Genomic DNA, 21,065 nt, shown 5'->3' with positions numbered 1-21,065 from the left:
AGTTAGGGGATCCTCACTAGGCAGCAAACAAAACACATCCGGCACCATGTTTTCATAAATCATAACATAGTCCATGCGGTTTATTCCTCCATCATAAAGCCACAGAAGCAACATAAACGGCATATAACAGCATAGCATCCATTATAGCTTCACTCTGGTAGCAATGTCCAGCATGCACAGGCTCTTCAGCCTCATAATTATCTCACCCACGTCAGGGTTCTCTCATGGCTGTTGCTCCACGCTGCAGACATCCACTCTCTCCTCTGGGACTCTCAGACGCTGGCAGCCATTACACCCAGCCACACACAGGCTTTTAGCCAGGAGACAACTCTCCTCACGGGACCTTCCGCTCTGGACCAACCAAGTCCCTGCATTCACTTCATGTGACCTACCCTGGCCACATTATATGGTCCATAGCCACATTGATTGGGTCACAAGACTATGACCTCATCACAGGTCCTTCACACACTCACATAGTCTTTTACAATAGGGTTCTTAAACACACCCCCCTGGGTGGGTTTGTAGGTAACCAGTCCGCCCATCTCTCTAGTTATATATATCTTTATTTTTTATATATCTTTATTTTTATATAGCGCTAACATATTCCGCAGCGCTTTACAGTTTTGCACACATCATCACTGTCCCCGATGGGGCTCACAATCTAAATTCCCTATCAGTATGTCTTTTGGAATGTGGGAGGAAACCGGAGTGCCTGGAGGAAACCCACGCAAACACGGGGAGAACATACAAACTCCTTGCAGATGTTGTCCTTGGTGGGATACGAACCCAGGACCTCAGCGCTGCAAGGCTGCAGCGCTAACCACTGAGCCACCGTTACCTGGAGACTTCTCCCTTACACCTTGAAACAACACCTCAGCAATATCATTGCTGATCAATACACATACATAAGTTTCCATCTCAAGGCCACCCACCTTGAGATACATAACCATCCTTCAGGATTCTGCCACTCATCCTTTCTCTTGGGTCATCCACACAGCGCCCCCTAGTGGACACAATGGTTACTACACCACATACCTCCCCCCTCTGTTCAAACTTGTGGCGTTGAACACACATCACATCCGGCTCTCGAGACCGGGCACTCATTACACTTTGCCCCACAGGTCGAGAGACCCGTCTCCATCTGTCATACGGTCTCATCTCTACGTTAGGCCTCCCCCACCCCCAGCGGTCAGAATATCGGCCCTGATCTTTGGCCCTCCAATTACAGTTTGTCTGCGTCATCAGACACTGTCTAGTCACCACATTCCTCTCCCTGATAGTTCCGTTCCCTAACCAGCTCCCCCGGTTGGTACAGTCATCAGTCTTAATCGGGCCTACTGTCTGGCCTGAGTCTGACTCATTCAGGGTTTCACAGGAACTACGGTCTCTCAACGTCGTACGGCCCGTTGAACTGCCACTTGCTGACATTCTTCGGTCATCTGCCCTCTCACTTCTTAGCGGAACCCTTCGGGTCCTTACATCTTGGGATGAAGGCGGCCGCCACCTGGTATTCCGTACTTCTTTATTAATTCGCCGGCGGTCCAGCCTCAACTGCTCAATTTCTTGCAGGTACCCCACCTCACCCTCACCACACCGGAGATATTCACAAGGTCTTGCATTACCTTCCCGGATCTTCCAATGATTCTCACAATCAGAGCTTTGGGTACCGGAACCACATCTTTCCGCAAACCCAGGCGATCCATAGCCTCCCTTGCTAACTCTAGGTGTCGAGCAGCCTTCACATTACTCCGCCTGACGAGCTGTTTGGCGTGGAGACATTGTAGATGCATCTCCTTCAGGACAGCTACTCGGTTTGATGTATCTTCTCTGGCTGATACTATCACCAACTGCCGAGTCTCAGGTGCCCAGTGCACCTTACACGCTTTGACCGCCTCTTTGAATGCCTCATGCACACCTTCCTCAGCACAGGCTTCTTGCATGTCCTCTGGTACATCAATCACAGACTGGAAGGTCGTGGTCTTGCTCTCTTCCTGGACCGAAGGCTCTAGCTTTACCACGGACACTTCCCTCACTATCGTTGACCCGACCGGGTGACTGTCTTTTTCAGTTCTTAACTCACCAACTTCACACAATTTGATCACTTCATGACCCTTTGCCACAATGGCTACTGGCAGTTCTGTCTTATTTTCACTCGCGCTCACCCGCGGTAAGTCTTCGTCCAACTTCTCCCGCAGAAGACTTTTTACTACTCCTCTGAGTTCCTCCATCTCTTCCTTGAGGTTGTCGTTCACACTTTGCCAGGTGGACAGGTGACCTCTGAGCTCCAAGACTTCTTTCTCGATCCCCTCCACCCTGTGCTCGGCCATTTGTCTCAGGACTCTTTCTCGTTCAAGATGTTCTTCCACTGTCTCTTTTATTAACTGTATCTCATGATCTTGTTCCCTTTTGGCCAGCACGTGTCGCACCACTACTTCTTTGATTATATTGTCAAAGGGTACCATTGGGTCAGTCCCGTCAGTCGAGTGAACCGTCCCGTTACCGTTTAACTGTGTTTTTACCCCAGTCGTCTCATGTCCCAGCCCACCATCCGTCATATCACGAGACGTCAGGTCTGTAAGTTGGGCAGACGTACTTCTTCCGGTCAGTTCTACCTCTGACCTGTCCACATCAGGAGCCGTCACTGTCTCAGTGTCTGCTGGCCCCACAGTCGAACTGTCTCCATCGTCCAACCATACATCATCAAACAACACAAAATCCCGGCCCCTCTCCAAGGCATAGACTAAGTCACGTGGTATCCCACCCCCTTGGCACTCACCACCTTTGGTCCCCTCGAACATTACTCTGTCTACTGCATAGTTCACTGTGACCCCATGTTTACAGCGAACCCTGGCGTTTTTCTCAGTCAGAGATAAAACGAGAGGAGCTCCTGTCAGAGTCACCTGACTCTCTGAGTCCAGTCTACCAAAGACTCCTTCCCGGTGCAGCATCATGGTACACACCTGTAGCCCGTCATTATCCGGAAAATACATGCCGTACTCCTCAAAACTCATACAGACACACTACGGTTCCCCAGACATACCCACTGAGGCAACCAGTGCTGCCATTTCCTGAACCACCCCAATTTGGGTCACCGCCCCCTCCCGGGACACCACCCCTTTTTCGGTTACCACCTCAATTTCGGTCACCGCCCCCTTCTGGGGCTCCACTTCTTTTTGGGTTACCACCCCGATTTGGGCTACCGCCCCCTTTCTGGACTCCACCCCCTTTTGGGCTACCACCCCGATTTGGGCCACAGCCTCCTTTCGAGATTTCCCCATGTCCGTTATACCCTCAGACCACAATTCACACAACAGTTTGTCTCTTTTAACGATACCACACAAGTCCTTGCTGGCACCACCACAGCTCCTGCTGTCACCGATCACCAACACCACACCAGCTGTCTTCGTGGACCCGCCGATCCACCGGAAGCCGCTTGTCCCCTTCGTAACCCCGTCGAGTTACCGGAAGCCGCTTGTCCCCTTTGTAACCCCGCCGAGTTACAGCAAGCCGCTTGTCACCTTCTTGACTCCCACTGAGCCACCGCAGGCTGAGTTGAGAAAAGAAGAAAAAAAAAAAACACCACACAAAAAAACTCACGTGTCCTGTCTGTGTGCTATTCAGGACGTACCGTCTCTGCCTGAGACCGTCCAACACATAGGGCGCACCGGGTGTTATTCAGGGAGCGGCCTTCCTCCCAGGGTTTCCCAACACACCGGCCTCACCAGGTCCAGGGGCTCAGCGGGTGCTCTTCAGGACATCCATCTCCTCCTGAGACTGCCCAACACTCACGCCTCACAAGGTCCAAGGTCATACCACGTGCTCCAGGGATCCGATTCTTCTCCCAGAACCTCCCAACACTGACCCTCCAGGACCTTGCTCACTGAACCCTCCAGGTACAGTCTTTCCCACTGATCCAGGTCAGTACAACACGAACACCTGTCCGTTACCTGTGTCGGCCACACAGGTCCTCGGATACCTCTTCTCCACAGAGGCACCCTATAGCACACCACAGTCTCTTTCTCACTGACCCCGGATAGTACAACACGGTTTTCACGACCGTCACCTGCTGGCCACACAGGTTCTCGAACCCCCCTACCGCAGAGGTATCCTATAAGTCTCTTTCACCTGGGGAAACAGCCGCACTGGGCTCACCGATCCGGACAGTGCCTTACTCACTAGGCCGCCCCACGGTTCCAGAACCACAGCCGGGCAGTGGCTTCCCCAACCATCAGCCCTCCTGGCTCAGCGTTGCCAGCACTGCAACATGCGCTTTTTGGAAACCGTTGTCCTTAGCAACTGACTTTGCAGTCCTCTTCCGTTGCTCCTAGCAACAAGGCTACAACAATGCCCATAGTTTTCTCCACCAATTGTGAGGTAGCGCTGTTGTTCAGTTAGGGGATCCTCGCTAGGCAGCAAACAAAACACATCCGGCACCGTGTTTTCATAAGTCATAACATAGTCCATGCGGTTTATTCCTCCATCATAAACCCACAGAAGCAACATAAACGGCATATAACAGCATAGCATCCATTATAGCTTCACTCTGGTAGCAATGTCCAGCATACACAGGCTCTTCAGCCTCATAATTATCTCACCCACTTCAGGGTTCTCTCATGGCTGTTGCTCCACGCTGCAGACATCCACTCTCTCCTCTGGGACTCTCAGACGCTGACAGCCATTACACCCAGCCACACACAGGCTGTTAGCCAGGAGACAACTCTCCTCACGGGACCTTGCGCTCTGGACCAACCAGGTCCCTGCATTCACTTCATGTGACCTACCCTGGCCACATTATATGGTCCATAGCCAAGCCCACCGGGTCACATGACTATGACCTCATCACAGGTCCTTCACACACTCATATAGTCTTTTACAATAGGGTTCTTAAACACACCCCCTGGGTGGGTTTGTAGGTAACCAGTCCGCCCATCTCTCTAGTTACCTGGAGACTTCTCCCTTACACCTTGAAACAACACCTCAGCAATATCATTGCTGATCAATACACATACATAAGTCTCCATCTCAAGGCCACCCACCTTGAGATACATAACCATCCTTCAGGATTCTGTCACTCATCCTTTCTCTTGGGACATCCACACAGCGCCCCCTAGTGGACACAGTAGTTACTACACCACAGGTCCAGTATGAACGGAGATACAAAGTAATCACCGAAAAATAGTGTTTAGAAATAATAGAATAGATAGTAGTTAAGGCCAACAATTACAGAATAAATAGGATGAATTCTTTACCTGAACAAACTACATGGTTCTGGAAGTATCCTGGTCCACAAGATTCCACACACTGTCCTTCTTTTAACATGAGAGATCCACCACATGTTGTACACTCAAACCCATTGTTACAAGTGACACAGGCTTCTTTACAAGCTGTTCAAAAAGAAACACAAATGCAGTGCAAATAATGTAGAAATTACTAAATTAAAAACAGCTATTGCTTTAAATCTTTGTACATATGAGCCCTTGTATCAAGTTAAGTAAAAAAAAATCTAATCGTAATTACAACACCGATTAGCTATGCTCACCCAGATAGTCCTACATTGATGACAAAACATACAACATTCACGTGACTGCTAAAACCAATCACTGGTCACAGTAGTGATGTTGGCATGTATGGCGCATAACCACAGAGACCGGTGAGAGTGTCAGTGATGAACGTGATATTATTACTGTAATACTGGTGGAGAATGGCAGGCAGTGTAAAAAAAAGGCGGCACTGGAGCAGCAAAGAATTAAATCGGAAAATAATGGATATTTTATGTTTTTCGTTTGATAAATCACGGACAACCCTTTTAAACAACTTATTAAAGAAGAAATAATGAGTATTGTAAAATGATACAAAAAGAGGACAATTTGTGTTAAAGTGCTGAAACTTCATACAATATACAATGTACAGCACATAATACTGGTAAGGTTCACACCTCAGCCACACGCAGCTTCTGTAATAGGAAACATAAAAAGACCAAGTTCTTTTCAGCGTGACACAACATGAATTACCTAAACATGTCCTCCCATCCAGATAGAATCCAGGGTTGCAGCTGTACACACAGCGACCCATCTGCAACACACGAGCTTCATCACGGCAGATGTCACAGTGGTCAATAGACTGAGAGCAGGTTAAGCAGTCTGGGTTACACTGCTCTAGGATTGAAATAGAGTAGAAAGCACAGATAAAATGTTTATATTCTGTACTGTGCAAAAATACTAAAATATACTTCAAACATGTCATAATTCAGGCACTCGAAATAAAAGTTATAAGAATACCTAGTTTGCACTGAGGACAGCATTCTCCAGCTTCAATTACTGTCAGGGTTCCTACCGGGCACAATGAACAGGAAGGAGAGAAGCAGGTGACGTGACCATTCTGACACTCACACTCGGTACATTCATCTTCTTTCCATTTTTCTCCATTCTTCAATAAGTAAATATATGGTGATAGAAAAAAAAAGACACACAGGCTGACAATTAGAATACTAACTAGATATTATGAAGACTCATTATCGATACCATTTTTACGGCAAGTGAATTGCTTTAGACAAGAAAGAAAAAAAAAACCAAGTGCATTTGATTCATGGGAAAATGAACAAAATGGCAAGAGAACTACTGACGCACTGCACGGATGTGCCATGTATCAAGACAACTGACATCAGTTTAACAGCTTTCAAACATTATACAATTGCTTCCAGGAAGGATGTGTCATGGGTTTGTCCTTAATCACGTTATCTCCTTTACTTGGGCTCTAGGTCATTTATTGTAGGTAGTCTGCTAGGTTGTAAGTCCTCCAGCCTTCTACACCTATAACTCAAGTAACTAATGACCGTCCACAAAATCGGAAAAGAAATATATCTTTGTACCGTGTTATATGTGACTCTTCAGCTTTTGTGTTATTCTATACCTTATGACGATACCAGAGTAGTCTCGAAAGCTTGCAATTTGTTACCATCTTTTCAGTTAGCCATTAAAAGGTATCAACCACTGAGGACTCTCAAATCTTAATATTCTTCCACAGAATCTAAATTTTTACTGAGCAGCACAAAGGATGGAAATTTTAGAGTATTTCCTACTCTATTTCATACTGTTTCATGTCATCTGGCAAAATTATACACAGTATAATAAGACATAAGAAATGATTAAGGCTAGTTTCACACTAGCATTTATTTCCTGCAGCGCACGGCGCCGCTAAGCCCCGCCCCCTCCCGGCTCCCTGCCCGCCGCATCCGGTCATCGGCGCCTACTAGCACACATGGACGCTTGCAATTTGCGCACCCTATCTTTAACATAGGGTGCGCAGATCGTGCGCTGGCCGTGCGCTAGGATTTTAGCGTGCATTTTGGCGCGCACGGCACACCTTCAAAAGTGCGCAGCGCACACTAAAATCCTACTAGCGCACGGCCAGCGCACGATCTTCGCACCCAATGCTAAAGATAGGGTGCGCAGATCGCAAGCGTCCATGTGCGCTAGTAGGCGCCGATGACCGGATGGGTCGGGGCTTAGCAGCGCCGTGCGCTGCAGGAAATAAACGCTAGTGTGAAACTAGCCTAAGACAAGACAAAAAACTGAGAGGCACATGTGCTTCGAGACCCTTTTTAGGGACTTTTCAGACATAGGTTCCACAGTTATTTAAGAAGCAAATCAGGCACTAGAAAAAGTATTATAAATAGAATAATGCCAAAAAAAACATCAGATGGCATGGGTCCATGAATATAGCAATGTAATTAGAGAGGACAAAGAGAAGGATGAGATACTTAACTGTACCTTTTATTTTTGTTCATCAATGAACTAGCCTGTGCCAAGTATCAATCAGCAAGGCAGAAATACAAGTCTACCGCCCAATAAAACATAACACAATAAGTACGGTTGAGTGAGCAAATTAAATATTAACAAAGCCCACGGGGCTGGATGGCATTCATCCACGGACATTGAGAGAGTCGAGTTCAGTAATTGACAGACTAATGTATCTCATCTTTTTAGACTCTCTAGTAACAGGGTCTGTGCCACAAAATTGGAGGATGGATGGTGTGGTACCAATATTAAAGGTAAGAACATGTCAGACTCTCACCTACCATTGAAACCTTCAAAAAGAGCCTGAAGACCCACCTCTTCCGACAAGCCTACAAACTGCAGTAACCACCGATCGACCAAACCGCTGCACGACCAGCTCTACCCTCGTCTACTGTATTCTCACCCATCCCTTGTAGATTGTGAGCCCTCGCGGGCAGGGTCCTCTCTCCTCCTGTACCAGTTATGACTTGTATTGTTTAAGATTATTGTACTTGCTTTTATGTATACCCCTCCTTACATGTAAAGCGCCATGGAATAAATGGCGCTATAACAATAAATAATAATAATAATAATAATAAAGGTGGATCCAAGCAACTACTGGCCGGTAAGACTGACATCAGCAGTATGCAAAATTTTTAAGGGCATTATAAGAGATGACGTGCAAATCTGAAGGTTGGTCATGCTACTGATGTGATATATCTGGACTTTGCAAAGTTATTTGATACCCTACCACACAAGGTTTTAATACTCAAGGATAGAACCGCCCTTAGTAGGGTCACCTTGAAAGTGGTTAGATGGGCTTTACTTTTTTGATCAAAACAATGTTAACTAAGTACCCCATGTTATTTTCATGCACTATTGTTATTTATTTACTTACTGCAGGTAATTTGCTCATTTTGTTTTTATCTTAGATTTTGTCTGTTCAATGGCCAGTGTGCAACAAAATAACAAAATATTAAGTTAAGGGTACCACCATTTCTGTCCAGGCCTATTTCATGAGTTTTATTTTTTTTTAAATTCTGTGGAAGCATGGTTGAGAAGCATTGTCTGACTTTCATTTGTTCATTTTCATAGATTTTTGATTTATTATTACTTCTGTCAGATTCAAGTTATTTCTGCGACCGTTGTGGGTTTTTCTGTCATTAAATGAGGGGTACCAACAATTTTGACCACGTGTGTAATAGCTGCAATTGACTAGTCGTACAGACGGGTCTCCAACAACTTTTCCTCATCTGCTGACAGGAACTTGCAAGCCTCTGTCTATGTGCGCATATAGGCAGAAGCTTGACAGTTAGTGTCAGTGGGTGGGGAGAAGCCAGTGGGAACCCGCCTTTACAACTAGTTAATAATGCGGCTCGATCCCAGCATTTCAGAGATAAACATACATGGCTGTCATCCAACAGCCAGTGGTTGATACATGTCGCCCATGGTTTGGGCACCATGTATCAGCTGACAGGTTCCCTTTAATGTTGATAAATATAGAGTATGCACCTAGGACCAAGTAATCTTGTTGCTGCAAATACACTGAATCAAAATATAGTATGGACTACAAATCAGATGAAGGACTTGGGTATTCTGGTTACAAGTAAGCTAAGCGGCAATACCCAATGTCAGGCAGCAGCTGCAAAGGCAAAAAGATTTTAAGGTGTATAAAAAGATAAAATACCAATGTATTATTACCCGTCTATAAATCACATGTACGACCACATCTAGAATATGGGATCCAGTTTTGGTCTCCACATTTTAACAAGAATATTTGGAAGTTAGAGTCAGTTCAAAGGCGACAACTAGATTACTTGAAATGGAAGGCCTCTTATATACTGACAGGGTGGAATCGTTGGAGTTATTTAACTTATAAATGAGATCTCCTCTGAGGCATCTTATTTCTGTGTAGAACTATAAGTTTCTGACAACGTTCTTATTTCACTAATAACTAATTGAAATGTGATTTTTCTATTGGCAAAATTTTACGAAGAAAAGGGTTAGACAAAACCCGTGTGCAACCATCATATTGAAGAATACTTTCAGTTATGTATCTTGTGGCGCATTTGTATATTTTATTTAAAATAGCCGCTATAAACACATGGTTTACATGGTATTTGGGGCTTAAAATGAAGCGAGGGGAGACAAAATATCTATAAATACTTGTGTGTAACTATGCAACCAGAAGACTTACAAATGGTTAATTTCCAAGCCTATACAAGCCTAAAGTTCATCATATGTATTAGATAAGGATGACAGCTATTTCTCCTAAACCCTCTTCCATACACATGAAAACTAGGGTAGGCAAAGTTTGCATAGATTCGCACTATAAATATAGGAGAAAGATGCTGTTAGACTCCTCTCTAATGTTGGATTATCTCCCCTTAGAACAATATAATCCCCAGTTGAAATCCAATCGCTTGTACTTATCAGTATCCTTTAGGAAATATTTAGGACGCTCCCATGAACACTACCGTAGATGGTCACTGTGTACTGTCAAAATAGCTGGGTTTAGCCTAGAATTTTTAATGTACCGTATATAGTTAGCAAAGATGAAGTAGGAGAACATGAACTTTTATGAAGACTGCTAAGAAGTAGAAGAAAAGAGGTAAAGTGCATAGATCTGGAGAGTTGCTATATTGAGGAAGGGGAGATTATGTGATGGAAAGCAGGGTGGCACGGTGGCTCAGTGGTTAGCACTGGAGTCCTGGGTTCAAATCCCACCAAGGACAACATCTGCAAGGAGTTTGTATGTTCTCCCCGTGTTTATGTGGCTTCCTCCCACATTCCAAAGACACACTGATAGGGAATTTAGATTGTGAGCCCCATCGGGGACAGTGATGATAATGTCTGTAAAGCTCTGTGGAATTAATGGCGCTATACAAATGAGTAAAATAAATAAATAAAGACGTTTTTAATTAAGGCTAGCTCAGTTGCCAATCTAGTCACACATCACATTGCCAAGAAATCTCCAAGAATATTACAAACTTCCCGATTTTATTAATTGATATTTATTGAATGAAGTCTTTTGACAATCACGGGCACAGTTCAATCCCTTCACTCTGTAATGGGTAAAAAAGCCTTACAGATTATTATCTTCCCTTCTAACTCCCACTAACAATCTCATTGATATACAAAATAGAAAAAAAGTGTGGCATTTTTCTTATGCGGTTGTTTAGAAAACAAAATTGTAACCAGTATTACAGTAAAAACACCTCTATTAGAGCTCTAATGGCTCTGTGTACTTCTGTGTTTCTCATGGTCCCATTTGCTCTATGCTATTTAACTAAATGTTAATTAACTCTCCTTCCCTGACTGCCCACAACACTCCGTGACTGTCAAGAGGCAAGCAGAAGAGTCTGTTAAATAAAGGAGAAAATCCCTATCAACATAATTGTTTTAAAAAGAATATAACAGAATTAACCTATCTAATCCAAACTGATTTGTTTACCATCGCTTAAAAGGTTAAATGTTGCATTACGCTCCAGTGTTTCTGCTGACCATACGGAATGGGTTGCCTATATGGTTCCCTTACACTTATGTTGTCTGCAGTACACCAGGTTTTCAGATCAGAACTGATTTGAATATATTTACAGAGCAACATAAAACTTTTTTTTGACACGTACAAAATAAACCGTTATGTCTTGTAATGATATTTTCTTATCAAACCCATAAGTGGCAGAACCTAGTGGCAAACTACCTGGTTCTCATGGACAGGTCAATAGGTGACCCTGAGATAGGTGTAGTTAGTAATATGCACTGTTCTTGTTCACAGCGATAACAGTAAGGAGTAGAGGAAATTTACTTAGCTTGCAGTTGGGATCATAACTTAGGTGACTTTAACCCCTTACTGCCGGCTGGCGGAATGGTACATCAGTCATCTGGCAGTATCCCCCGCTTTGAGGTGGGCTCCGGCGGTGAGCCGACCTCAAAGCCGTGACACATCAGCTGTTTTATACAGCTGACATGCACCCGCAATAGGCGCGAGCGGAATCGCGATCGGCCCGCACCTATTAACTAGTTAACCCCTTCATGACCGGGCCAATTTTTAAAATTCTGACCAATGTCACTTTATGTGGTCATAACTCTGAAATGCTTCAACAAATCCCAGTGATTTTGAGAATGTTTTTTCGTGGCACATTATAATTTATGATAGTGGCAAATTTAGATTGATACAGTATATTTTGTGTTTATTTATAAAAAAAAATATCAGAAACTTGACAAAAATGTAAAAAAAATTGCAATTTTCAAACTTTGAATGATTATCCCTTTAATCCAGATAGTCATACCACAGACAAACATTAATAAATAACATTTCCCTCATGCCTGCTTTACATCAGCACCATTTTTAAAAAGCTAATTTATTTTGTTAGCCTCTGTAGGAGGTTTAAAAATGTAGCAGTAATTTTTCATTTTTTCAAGGAAATTTACAAAATTTATTTTTTTGAGGGACCTATCAAGGTTTGAAGTGACTTTGGGGGTGCTATATATTGGAAAACCCCAAACATGATACCATTTTAAAAACAGCACCCCCTGACATATTGAAAACTGCTGTCAGGTAGTTTATTAACCCTTCAGGTGATTTTCATGAATTAATGCAAAATGGTATAGCCGGAATGAAAAGTGCTTGTTTACCACCTAAATGTCACTAACTTCTGAACTGGCCGCTGTAGCCGGCAGGCTCTAAGGCCACTATTTGGCCATGAACTGCTATGGCAAACATCAGGACCATACAATCATGATCACAATGTGTCAATTAGATTAAAGTGCAAGCCCCCACAATCTATTAGCCATTTATTTGATGTAGTCACTTTTGACAGCAGCAACTAAGAGGTTAAACAGATATGGATGGTGCCAACACCGATCATTTGTGATACAGCAAGTTGTCGGCTATAGTGGACAGCCGACAGCTGCTGTATTGTCACCTGTATGGGGATGATATTCCCTTATATTTCAGGTCAGTAAATATACGCATTGGCTGTAATGAAGGGGTTAAATCCCGCTGTCAAACGCGTTTGACAGCGGGCATTTAACTAGAGCTTCTGGCACGCGGCCGGAAATACGCGTATCGCCGACACCCGTCACATGATCGGGGGTCAGCGATAACAACCTGAGGTCTCCTTGAGATCTCTATGGTTGCTGATGGCAGATAACTACGAGCGCCACCCTGTGGTCGGCATTCATATTAATGCTGTAATTCTGCTACATAGAGGTGATCTATGCATGATCTCTATGTAGCAGAGGCGATCGCGCTATGGCAGCTTCTAGCCTCCTATGGAGGCTATTGAAGCATGCCAAAAGTAAAAAAAAATAAGTGCTTAAAAATTAAAAAAAAAATAAAAAAAAACCTAAAAGTTTAACCCCCCCCTTTCGCCCCATTCAAAATAAAAAAAAAATAATCAAGCCTACACATATTTGGTATCGCCGCGTTCACAATTGCCCGATCTATCCACAAAAAAAAGGATTAACCTGATCGCTAAACGGCGTAGTGAGAAAAAAAACAACCAATGCCAGAAATACTTTTTTGGTAAAATGCAATAACGGGCGATCAAAAGAACGCATGTGCACAAGCGTGGTATCATTAAAATGTCAGCTCAGCATGCAAAAAGTAAGCCCTCACCCAAACCGAGATCACGAAAAATGGAGATGTTATGGGTCTCGGAAAATGGCGCATTTTTGTTTAGCAAAATTTGGAATTTTTTTTCACCACATAAAAGAGAACCTAGACAGGTTTAGTGTCTATGAACTCGTAATGACCTGTAAAATCATAATGGCAGGTCAGTTTTAGCATTTAGTGAACCTAGCAAAAAAGCCAAATAAAAAACAAGTGGTGTGGGATTGCACTTTTTTTGCAATTTCACCGAACTTGGAATTTTTTTCCAGTTTTCGAGTACACTTCATAGTAAAACCAATTGTGTCATTCAAAAGTACAACTCGTCCCGCAAAAAATAAGCCCTCACATGGCCATATTGATGGAAAAATAAAAAAAGTTATGGCTCTGGGGAAAAAGGGGAGTGAAAAACAAAAACGAAAAAAAGCTCTGGTCATAATGGGGTTAACTCAGTCTAAAAAATCTCTACTTTATTATTTACTAGCTGAAGAGCCCGGCGTTGCCCTGGCATAGTAACTAACTGTGGTTAGCTATAACAAATTATGATTATCCTCCATCCCATAGTCCACTACCCCTATACCCATCATACATATTCTCCATCCCATAGGCCCGTGCCTATATACCCATCATACATATCCTCCATCCCATAGTCACGTGCCCATATACCCATCATACATATCCTCCATCCCATAGTCCCGTGCCCATATACCCATCACAAATCCTCCATCCCATTGTCCAGTGCACATATACCCATCATACTTATCCTCCATCCCATAGTCTTGTGCCCATATTCCCATCATACATATCCTCCAACCCACAGTTCCGTGCCCATATACCCATCACACATCGTTCATCCCATAGTGCCGTGCCCATATACTCATCATACATATCCTCCATCTTATAATACAGTGCCCATATACCCATCATACATCCTCCATCCCATAGTCCAGTGCAAATAGACATGTTAGATATTTATTTTATATATTAGATTAGATATAATATGTGTATATATTAGATATTTATTATATGGGGTTTTGTGTGTGGAATGAGTGTGGTTATGTGGAGTGGGCGTGGCTTGATACACACACATACATACACTCATCTCTATATACACTGCTCAAAAAAATAAAGGGAACACTTAAACAACAGAATATAACTCCAAGTAAATCAAACTTCTGTGAAATCAAACTGTCCACTTAAGGGCCTGTCACACTAAGATATATCGCTAGCAATATCGCTAAAACTTGTGACGTTATAGCGATATTGCTAGCGATATCGCTGTGTCTGATACTTACCTACGACCAGCTCCCCCGCTGGTTATCGCTGATCACGCGAGAACAGGCTGGACTGTTTCTCGTCGTCAGCTTCCTGCTGTGACGACGAGCGACGCGTGGATGCGGGCGGGAGGACGCAGGATCGCCTAGTGTGACACGTAAGTAGCGACCCCCGTCCCCAGCGATGTCGCTGGTGAGATCTGCCTGTGTAGCAGCTCACTAGCGACCACTTAGCGATGTACCAGCGATCCTGACCGCGTCATATCGCTGGTCGGGATCGCTGGTACATCGCTAAGTGTGACAGTACCTTTAGGAAGCAACAATCAATTACACATGCAGTTGTGCAAATGGAATAGACAACAGATGGAAATTATTGGCAATTCTCAAGACACACTCAATAAAGGAGTGGTTTTGCAGGTGGGGACCACAGACCATATCTCAGAACAAATGTTTTTTTGGCCACTTTTGAATGATGGTGGTGCTTTCACACTAGTGGTAGCATGAGACGGACTCTACAACCCACACATGTGGCTCAGGTAGTGAAGCTCATCCAGGATGGCACATCAATGCGAGCTGTGGAAAGAAGGTTTCCTGTGTCTGTCAGCGTAGTGTCCAGAGGCTGGAGGTGCTACCAGGAGACAGGCCAGTACACCAGGAGACGTGGAGGGGTGGTAGGAGGGCAACAACCCAGCAGCAGGACCACTACCTTCGCCTTTGTGCAAGGAGGAACAGGAGAAGCACTGCCAGAGCCCTGCAAAATAACCTCCAGCAGGCCACAAATGTGCATGCGTCTGCACAAACGGTTAAAAACCGACTCCATAAGGATGGTCTGAGTGCCCAACGTCCACAGATGGGGGCTGTGCTCACAGCCCAACAGTGCAGGACGCTTGGCATTTGCCACAGAACGCCACTGGCGCCTTGCGCTCTTCACAGATGAAAGCAGGTTCACACTGAGCACATGTGACAGATGTGACAGAATCTGAAGACGCCGTGGAGAGCGATCTGCTGCCCGCAACATCCTTCAGCATGACCGCTTTTGGCAGTGGGTCAGTAATGGAGTGGGGTGTGTGATGCAGTGACCCCTGTGACAGCTAGGGGGTGCTGTATGGGCTGTCTCAGACATGCATGCAGGCACTCCCTTTGTTATGATGAGAAAATGGTGAGCGGCAGGATTATAAATGGCCGATATGTATTACAGGAGTGGGTGCCCTGTGATGGAAGCTGGAATATGTATTGATCAGCAGAGATATACTGCTGAGGGTTTGTTGCTGGCTGTGTATTAGGGAAGCTTCCAGGTGACTTGGTGAAATGGGTGGGACCAGTCACCTACAAACCCACCCTGGGGAATGTGTCTGAACGCCCAATGTAAAGCCTATGTGTGTATGGCTGGGTGTGTTGAAAGGACCTGCAATGAGGTCATGAACCATGTGATCCATACCTCACCTGTGGGTGTGGCTACGGACCATATAATGTGACCAGGGTGGGTCACATGGGGAGAGTGTGTGTACCTGAATGGGGCAGGCTGCAAGGTCCTGTTAAGTCGGTGTTGGGAGATCCTGGGAGGAGGATCGGATCCCTGGAGCACATGGCGAGACTTTGGACCTGGTGAGGCCGGTGTGTTGGGAGACCCTGGGAGTAGGGTCGGATCCCTGAACAGCAACCGGACAGGCCACGTGTTTGAGCAGAGACTGTGACGGCCTGCATTAGGGGAAGCCACTGCCCGGCTGTGGGTCTGAAACCGTGAGGCGGCCTAGTGAATATGGCACTGTCCGAAACGGTGATCCCAGTGCGGCCACTTCCCTGAGAGAAAGGACTAACCAAGAGTCGGCGTCTGGAGCAGGAGTTCCTAAGAGGTAACCTCGGACAGGGGGAAATAAGTGTGTTGAGGCTATAGAGCCTGTTTTCTGGACATGGCACAGCCTGTGTGGCTACAGGACTGAGAGAGCGAAGCCCTGTGATGAACATTGACCTGTCTGATGTAAGACTGTTGCCTTTTATGGTTTATGCTGTATAATAAACCATATGGACTATTTAAGTGGAAAGTGTTCCTGTGTGCATCAATATCGCAGCCAAGTGAGTGCTCCCCAACGCACTCAGTGAGCGCTACCTTACAGGTGGCATTTCTTTGGATAGCCGCACGGTGTTGGGTGAGCATGCTCGTATGATTGCCGAGTATTTGGTTGTGCACGCAGATTTAGTTTCTGTTGCTATAGCTGCATGATTTGTGGCTGCTAGCCAGCCTAAATACATGTGGGGATTGCTGTTTGTTAAGAATACTCGCTCATCACTACCCCGATGTGACTGTTCTACACGTAAGATCGTCGTGGGACACTCGGGATTATGTGGACTACGATGGACCGGTGAGTATATGATGGTTTATTATTTTACATTATTTCTAGGAGAAGAAGACATCGGGAATTTGGTGTTAGGTGAGTATAAAGAGTTTATTTTTATTTGAATATGTATGTAATTTTACATTTATTTTATTTATTTTTTTAACTGTGAGCACAGACGCCAGCAGATGAGACTACATCTCCTATCAGCAGCACCTGCTGTCACTGTAATCAGTGACAGCAAACATAGCCTGATGGAAGTAGTAGTGTCATCGGCCCACGCCTGCGGGTCACAGTCACAGCTGCAGGGTCACGCTGACATCTGACAGCATGATCCAGCAAAGCTCTGACCGACAGTCTGCGGTAGAGTTTCCGCGGGTCACAGTCACAGCTGTGGGGTCACGCTGACATCTTCCAGGTTGATCCCGCAGTGCTGAGACCGACAGTAGTGTTACCGCGGGTGACAGTCACAGCTGCGGGATCACGCTGACATCTGACAGCATGACCCCGCAGCGCTCTGACTGACTGTCTTACTGGTGGTAGCGTTACCGCCAATAAGAACTACCGCTCCGGTGTTTCCTATGCTGTCACACAGATGACAAAGTGGGGAAACTTCATAGGAAGCCAGTAAAATGCAAAGCAAAAACTCATCAAATCCGCAAAAATTTTTAGTCAATTGCAAGGGCTGTCCCGGCCGGTGACAGCCTCTTGTAAGTATACCTCCAGCTTAGATGTGGCCGTGAGCGGCCTCCCGTGCTCCCGGCGTCTGTTAGCTGCTTCAGCCGTCCAGGACCTTAGTGAAGTATTCAGGTCCCTGCCGCAACCATTAGCTGGCGAGCCGGCGGTGTCACGTGCTGATTTACGTCACTAAGGTCCTGGACGGCTGAAGCAGCTAACAGACGCCGGGAGCACGGCCCTTGCAACTGACTAATTTTTCAGCCTAAACGCTGCAATCCACATTGGCACTTTTACATTTACGTCGCCTATTGGAAGGAGGATTACCGCACCACTCCTACAGATACTGTTCTCTTATCATTGAACTTATGCTTTGGTGCCTTTTTTTCTAATGTGGCTACTGGACAATCTGATTGTGAACAGTGCCTTGTATACTAACAAAACCGCACCACTTTCACAGTTACTGCTCTCTAATTATTGAGCTTATGTTTTTTGGTGTTTTATTTTCTGAAGTGTGGTCAACGGACTATTTGACGGCGAACAGCGTCTTTTGCACTAACAAAACCGTTCTTAGGCTGGTTTCACATTTGCGTTTTTTAGCGCTGGAAAAAAACGCTAACCTGCGCATGCGTTTTTTCCCCTATATTTAACATGGGTGCGCATACCTGCGCGCTTGTAAGCGCATGTATGCGATTTTCATGCGCTGCGTTTTTTTGGGGTGTGCGATTGGATTTTCCAGACGCATCATGTTGCATTTTTTGGCCCTGCAAAAAAGCGCATGCGCACATATGCGCACGTTTTGCGCTAAAAATGGCCATTATAGCCTATGGATGCGCATATGTGCGCACTGGCATGCTCATGTAAGCGTTTTTTTGCATATGCGTTTTTTTTTTTAACCATGGAATTTAGGGGTTTGAGTTAGAGTTAGGGTTAGTTAAGGGGGTTTAGGGTTAGGGTTAGGGTCAGGGTTAGGGTTGGGTTTTGGGTCAGGGTTTAGTATGGTTTGGTTAAGGGTTAGGGTCAGGGTTAGGGTCAGGATTAGGGTTAAGTATGGTTTTGTTAAGGGTTAGGGTCAGGGTTAGGGTTAGGGTTAAGTATGGTTTTGTTAAGGATTAGGGTCAGGGTTAGGGTCAGGATTAGGGTTAAGTATGGTTTGGTTAAGGGTTAGGGTCAGGGTTAGGGTTAGGGTTAGGGTCAGGGTTAGGGTCAGGGTTAAGTATGGTTTTGTTAAGGGTTAGGGTCAGGGTTAGGGTTAGGGTTAGGGTCAGGGTTAGGGTTAAGTATGGCTTTGTTAAGGATTAGGGTCAGGGTTAGGGTCAGGATTAGGGTTAAGTATGGTTTGGTTAAGGGTTAGGGTCAGGGTTAGGGTTAGGGTTAGGGTCAGGGTTAGGGTTAGGGTCAGGGTTAGGGTCAGGGTTAAGTATGGTTTTGTTAAGGGTTAGGGTCAGGGTTAGGGTTAGGGTTAGTTAGGGTTTAGGGTTTGGGTTAGGGTTAAGTATGATTTGGTTAAGGGTTAGGGTCAGGGTTAGGGTTAGGGTTAGGGTCAGGGTTAGGGTTAGGGTCAGGGTTAGTAAAGTCATGGTTTGGGTAGTGTGAGGGGCCACCTAAAAATGTTGGAAAAAAACGCAAACGCGGTAAAAACGCGCTAAAAACGCATACAAACGCATAAAAACGCTGCGTTTTTTTCATGCATGCTCATAAAAATGCTTGAAAAAAACGCAGCAGTTGTATGCTTATGTATGCGTTTTTTCAATGCGTTTTTTTGCGGGAAAAACGCGCTGGAAAAAAAAGCAAGTGTGAAACTAGCCTTACAAGCATATTTTTTCGGAGGTCTAGTTTGTGTATTTTGGTGCTTGAGATTTTATCTTTTGAGCATTGTGTGTAGTGTGAATAGCGCCCTTTAGATCTATAATAGCTTGAAACAGCATTTTAAGTACAATGGTATTTTACTTTCATGGATTTTATGACCTGTGCTTAAATCCACCCCCCACCCTCTTCCCACCTTTTTTCTTTCTTATGAGTATTCTATGCGCACACTCCTCTTTTTATGGTTGATAGTAGTCACCTACAATCCAAATCTGGTGGTGCTAAGGGGAACTGTATGGAATCCACAAGCTTTTTCACAAGATGCCCAATTAAAATCTATATTTCCATACCCTATACTTCTGTGTTTTAAGCTGTTCACAAATCTAGGAAGCATCATTGACAGAACCTCCCTGTTCTCTCCAACAGCTACAGGAACCTTTCCCTGCAAGGAGAAAAAATGTAAAACCTGTCCATTGATAGTGACCATGGACAAAATAAAGATCCACAACTGACATCAGGACTACAAGATCCCATGTTCTTTCAACTGCACCACTACTAATGTGGTGCACTTAATTATATGTATCAAATATCCATCTTGGGGACTGTATGTAGAAAACAAGGACAAAAGCTTACAACAAGGATGCCACACAATAAAAGAAAAAAAGGATAGATTTACCTGTGGCCAAACATTTTTGTACCCCTGATTACAGCATCCTGGACATGAAATTGCTGGTATTGAAAGGTAACTTCACATCCCAGAGATAAGGAAGAGTCTGGTAGCACAAAGGTATGACAACTAGTGATGAGCGAGTATACTCGTTTAGTTTTCGTCGTCTCAGCTGCATGATTTGTGACTGCTGGACAGCCTGAACACATATGTGGAATGCCTGTTTGTTAGGAAATTCCCACATGTATTCAGCCTGTCTGCAAGTTGCAAATCATGCACATGAGACGACAAAAACTAAATCTCCGAGCACGCCAAAATAATCGGAGGACACCCGAGCATGCTCTGGGAAAACCCGAGCAACGAGTATACTCGCTCATCACTAATGACAACCTTTGAAACACTCAGAACAGGAATTAATGTGTTGCATAGATTTATGTTTTTCTACGTCAACTAAGTAATGTGCTCCTCAGACCATTTGGGGGGGGATCACAACCTTGGACCAGACCTCAATCAGGTCCCCTTCCCATATTAATAGTTCTGCTTCACGTCACTTGTCTTATTTAATCATTTCGAATGATTGCATCTCTTCAGCAGACTCAGTAAAAATCTTGAAATTTGCCGATGATATGACACTGATTGGTCTCATCAGGGGAAATGCTGAAGACTTGTATCGGAGTGAGGTGGAAAGAATATGTGACTGGTGTAAAGCCAATAATCTTGTACTCAACATTAAAAAAACTGCTGAGATGGTTGTGGATTTTAGGAAAGATCAACATGAGATACTTCCAATCTACATCCATGACGAAGTGGTTCTTAGGGTCACAGAGACCAAATTCCTTGGTGTTATCATCTCTCATGATCTTAAATGGGGGAAAAACGTGGATGCTGTTATAAGAAAAGCACAACAGAGGATGTTCTTCC

At 44.7% G+C, this 21,065-nt stretch overlaps 1 protein-coding gene across 1 annotated transcript in view; it reads right to left on the bottom strand.

The window, feature by feature from the left end:
* Positions 1-21,065, bottom strand: part of FRAS1 (Fraser extracellular matrix complex subunit 1) — a 692,624-nt gene that overhangs the window by 324,065 nt on the left and 347,494 nt on the right. Inside the window, exons 12-14 of the mRNA XM_073542109.1 lie at positions 6,279-6,426; positions 6,012-6,155; positions 5,250-5,384 (exon numbers count right to left, since the gene is read on the bottom strand). Of these exons, the coding sequence (XP_073398210.1) occupies positions 5,250-5,384; positions 6,012-6,155; positions 6,279-6,426 (427 nt within the window). The remainder of the gene's footprint in view (positions 1-5,249; positions 5,385-6,011; positions 6,156-6,278; positions 6,427-21,065) is intronic.

This window comes from Dendrobates tinctorius, unplaced genomic scaffold (genome assembly GCF_039654945.1).
Source record: "Dendrobates tinctorius isolate UK_male_01 unplaced genomic scaffold, ASM3965494v1 ptg000011l, whole genome shotgun sequence".
Taxonomy (NCBI): Eukaryota; Metazoa; Chordata; class Amphibia; order Anura; family Dendrobatidae; genus Dendrobates; species Dendrobates tinctorius.
The sequence above is the reverse complement of the archived record's forward strand: the minus strand, read 5'-3'. Positions and strand labels throughout refer to the sequence as shown.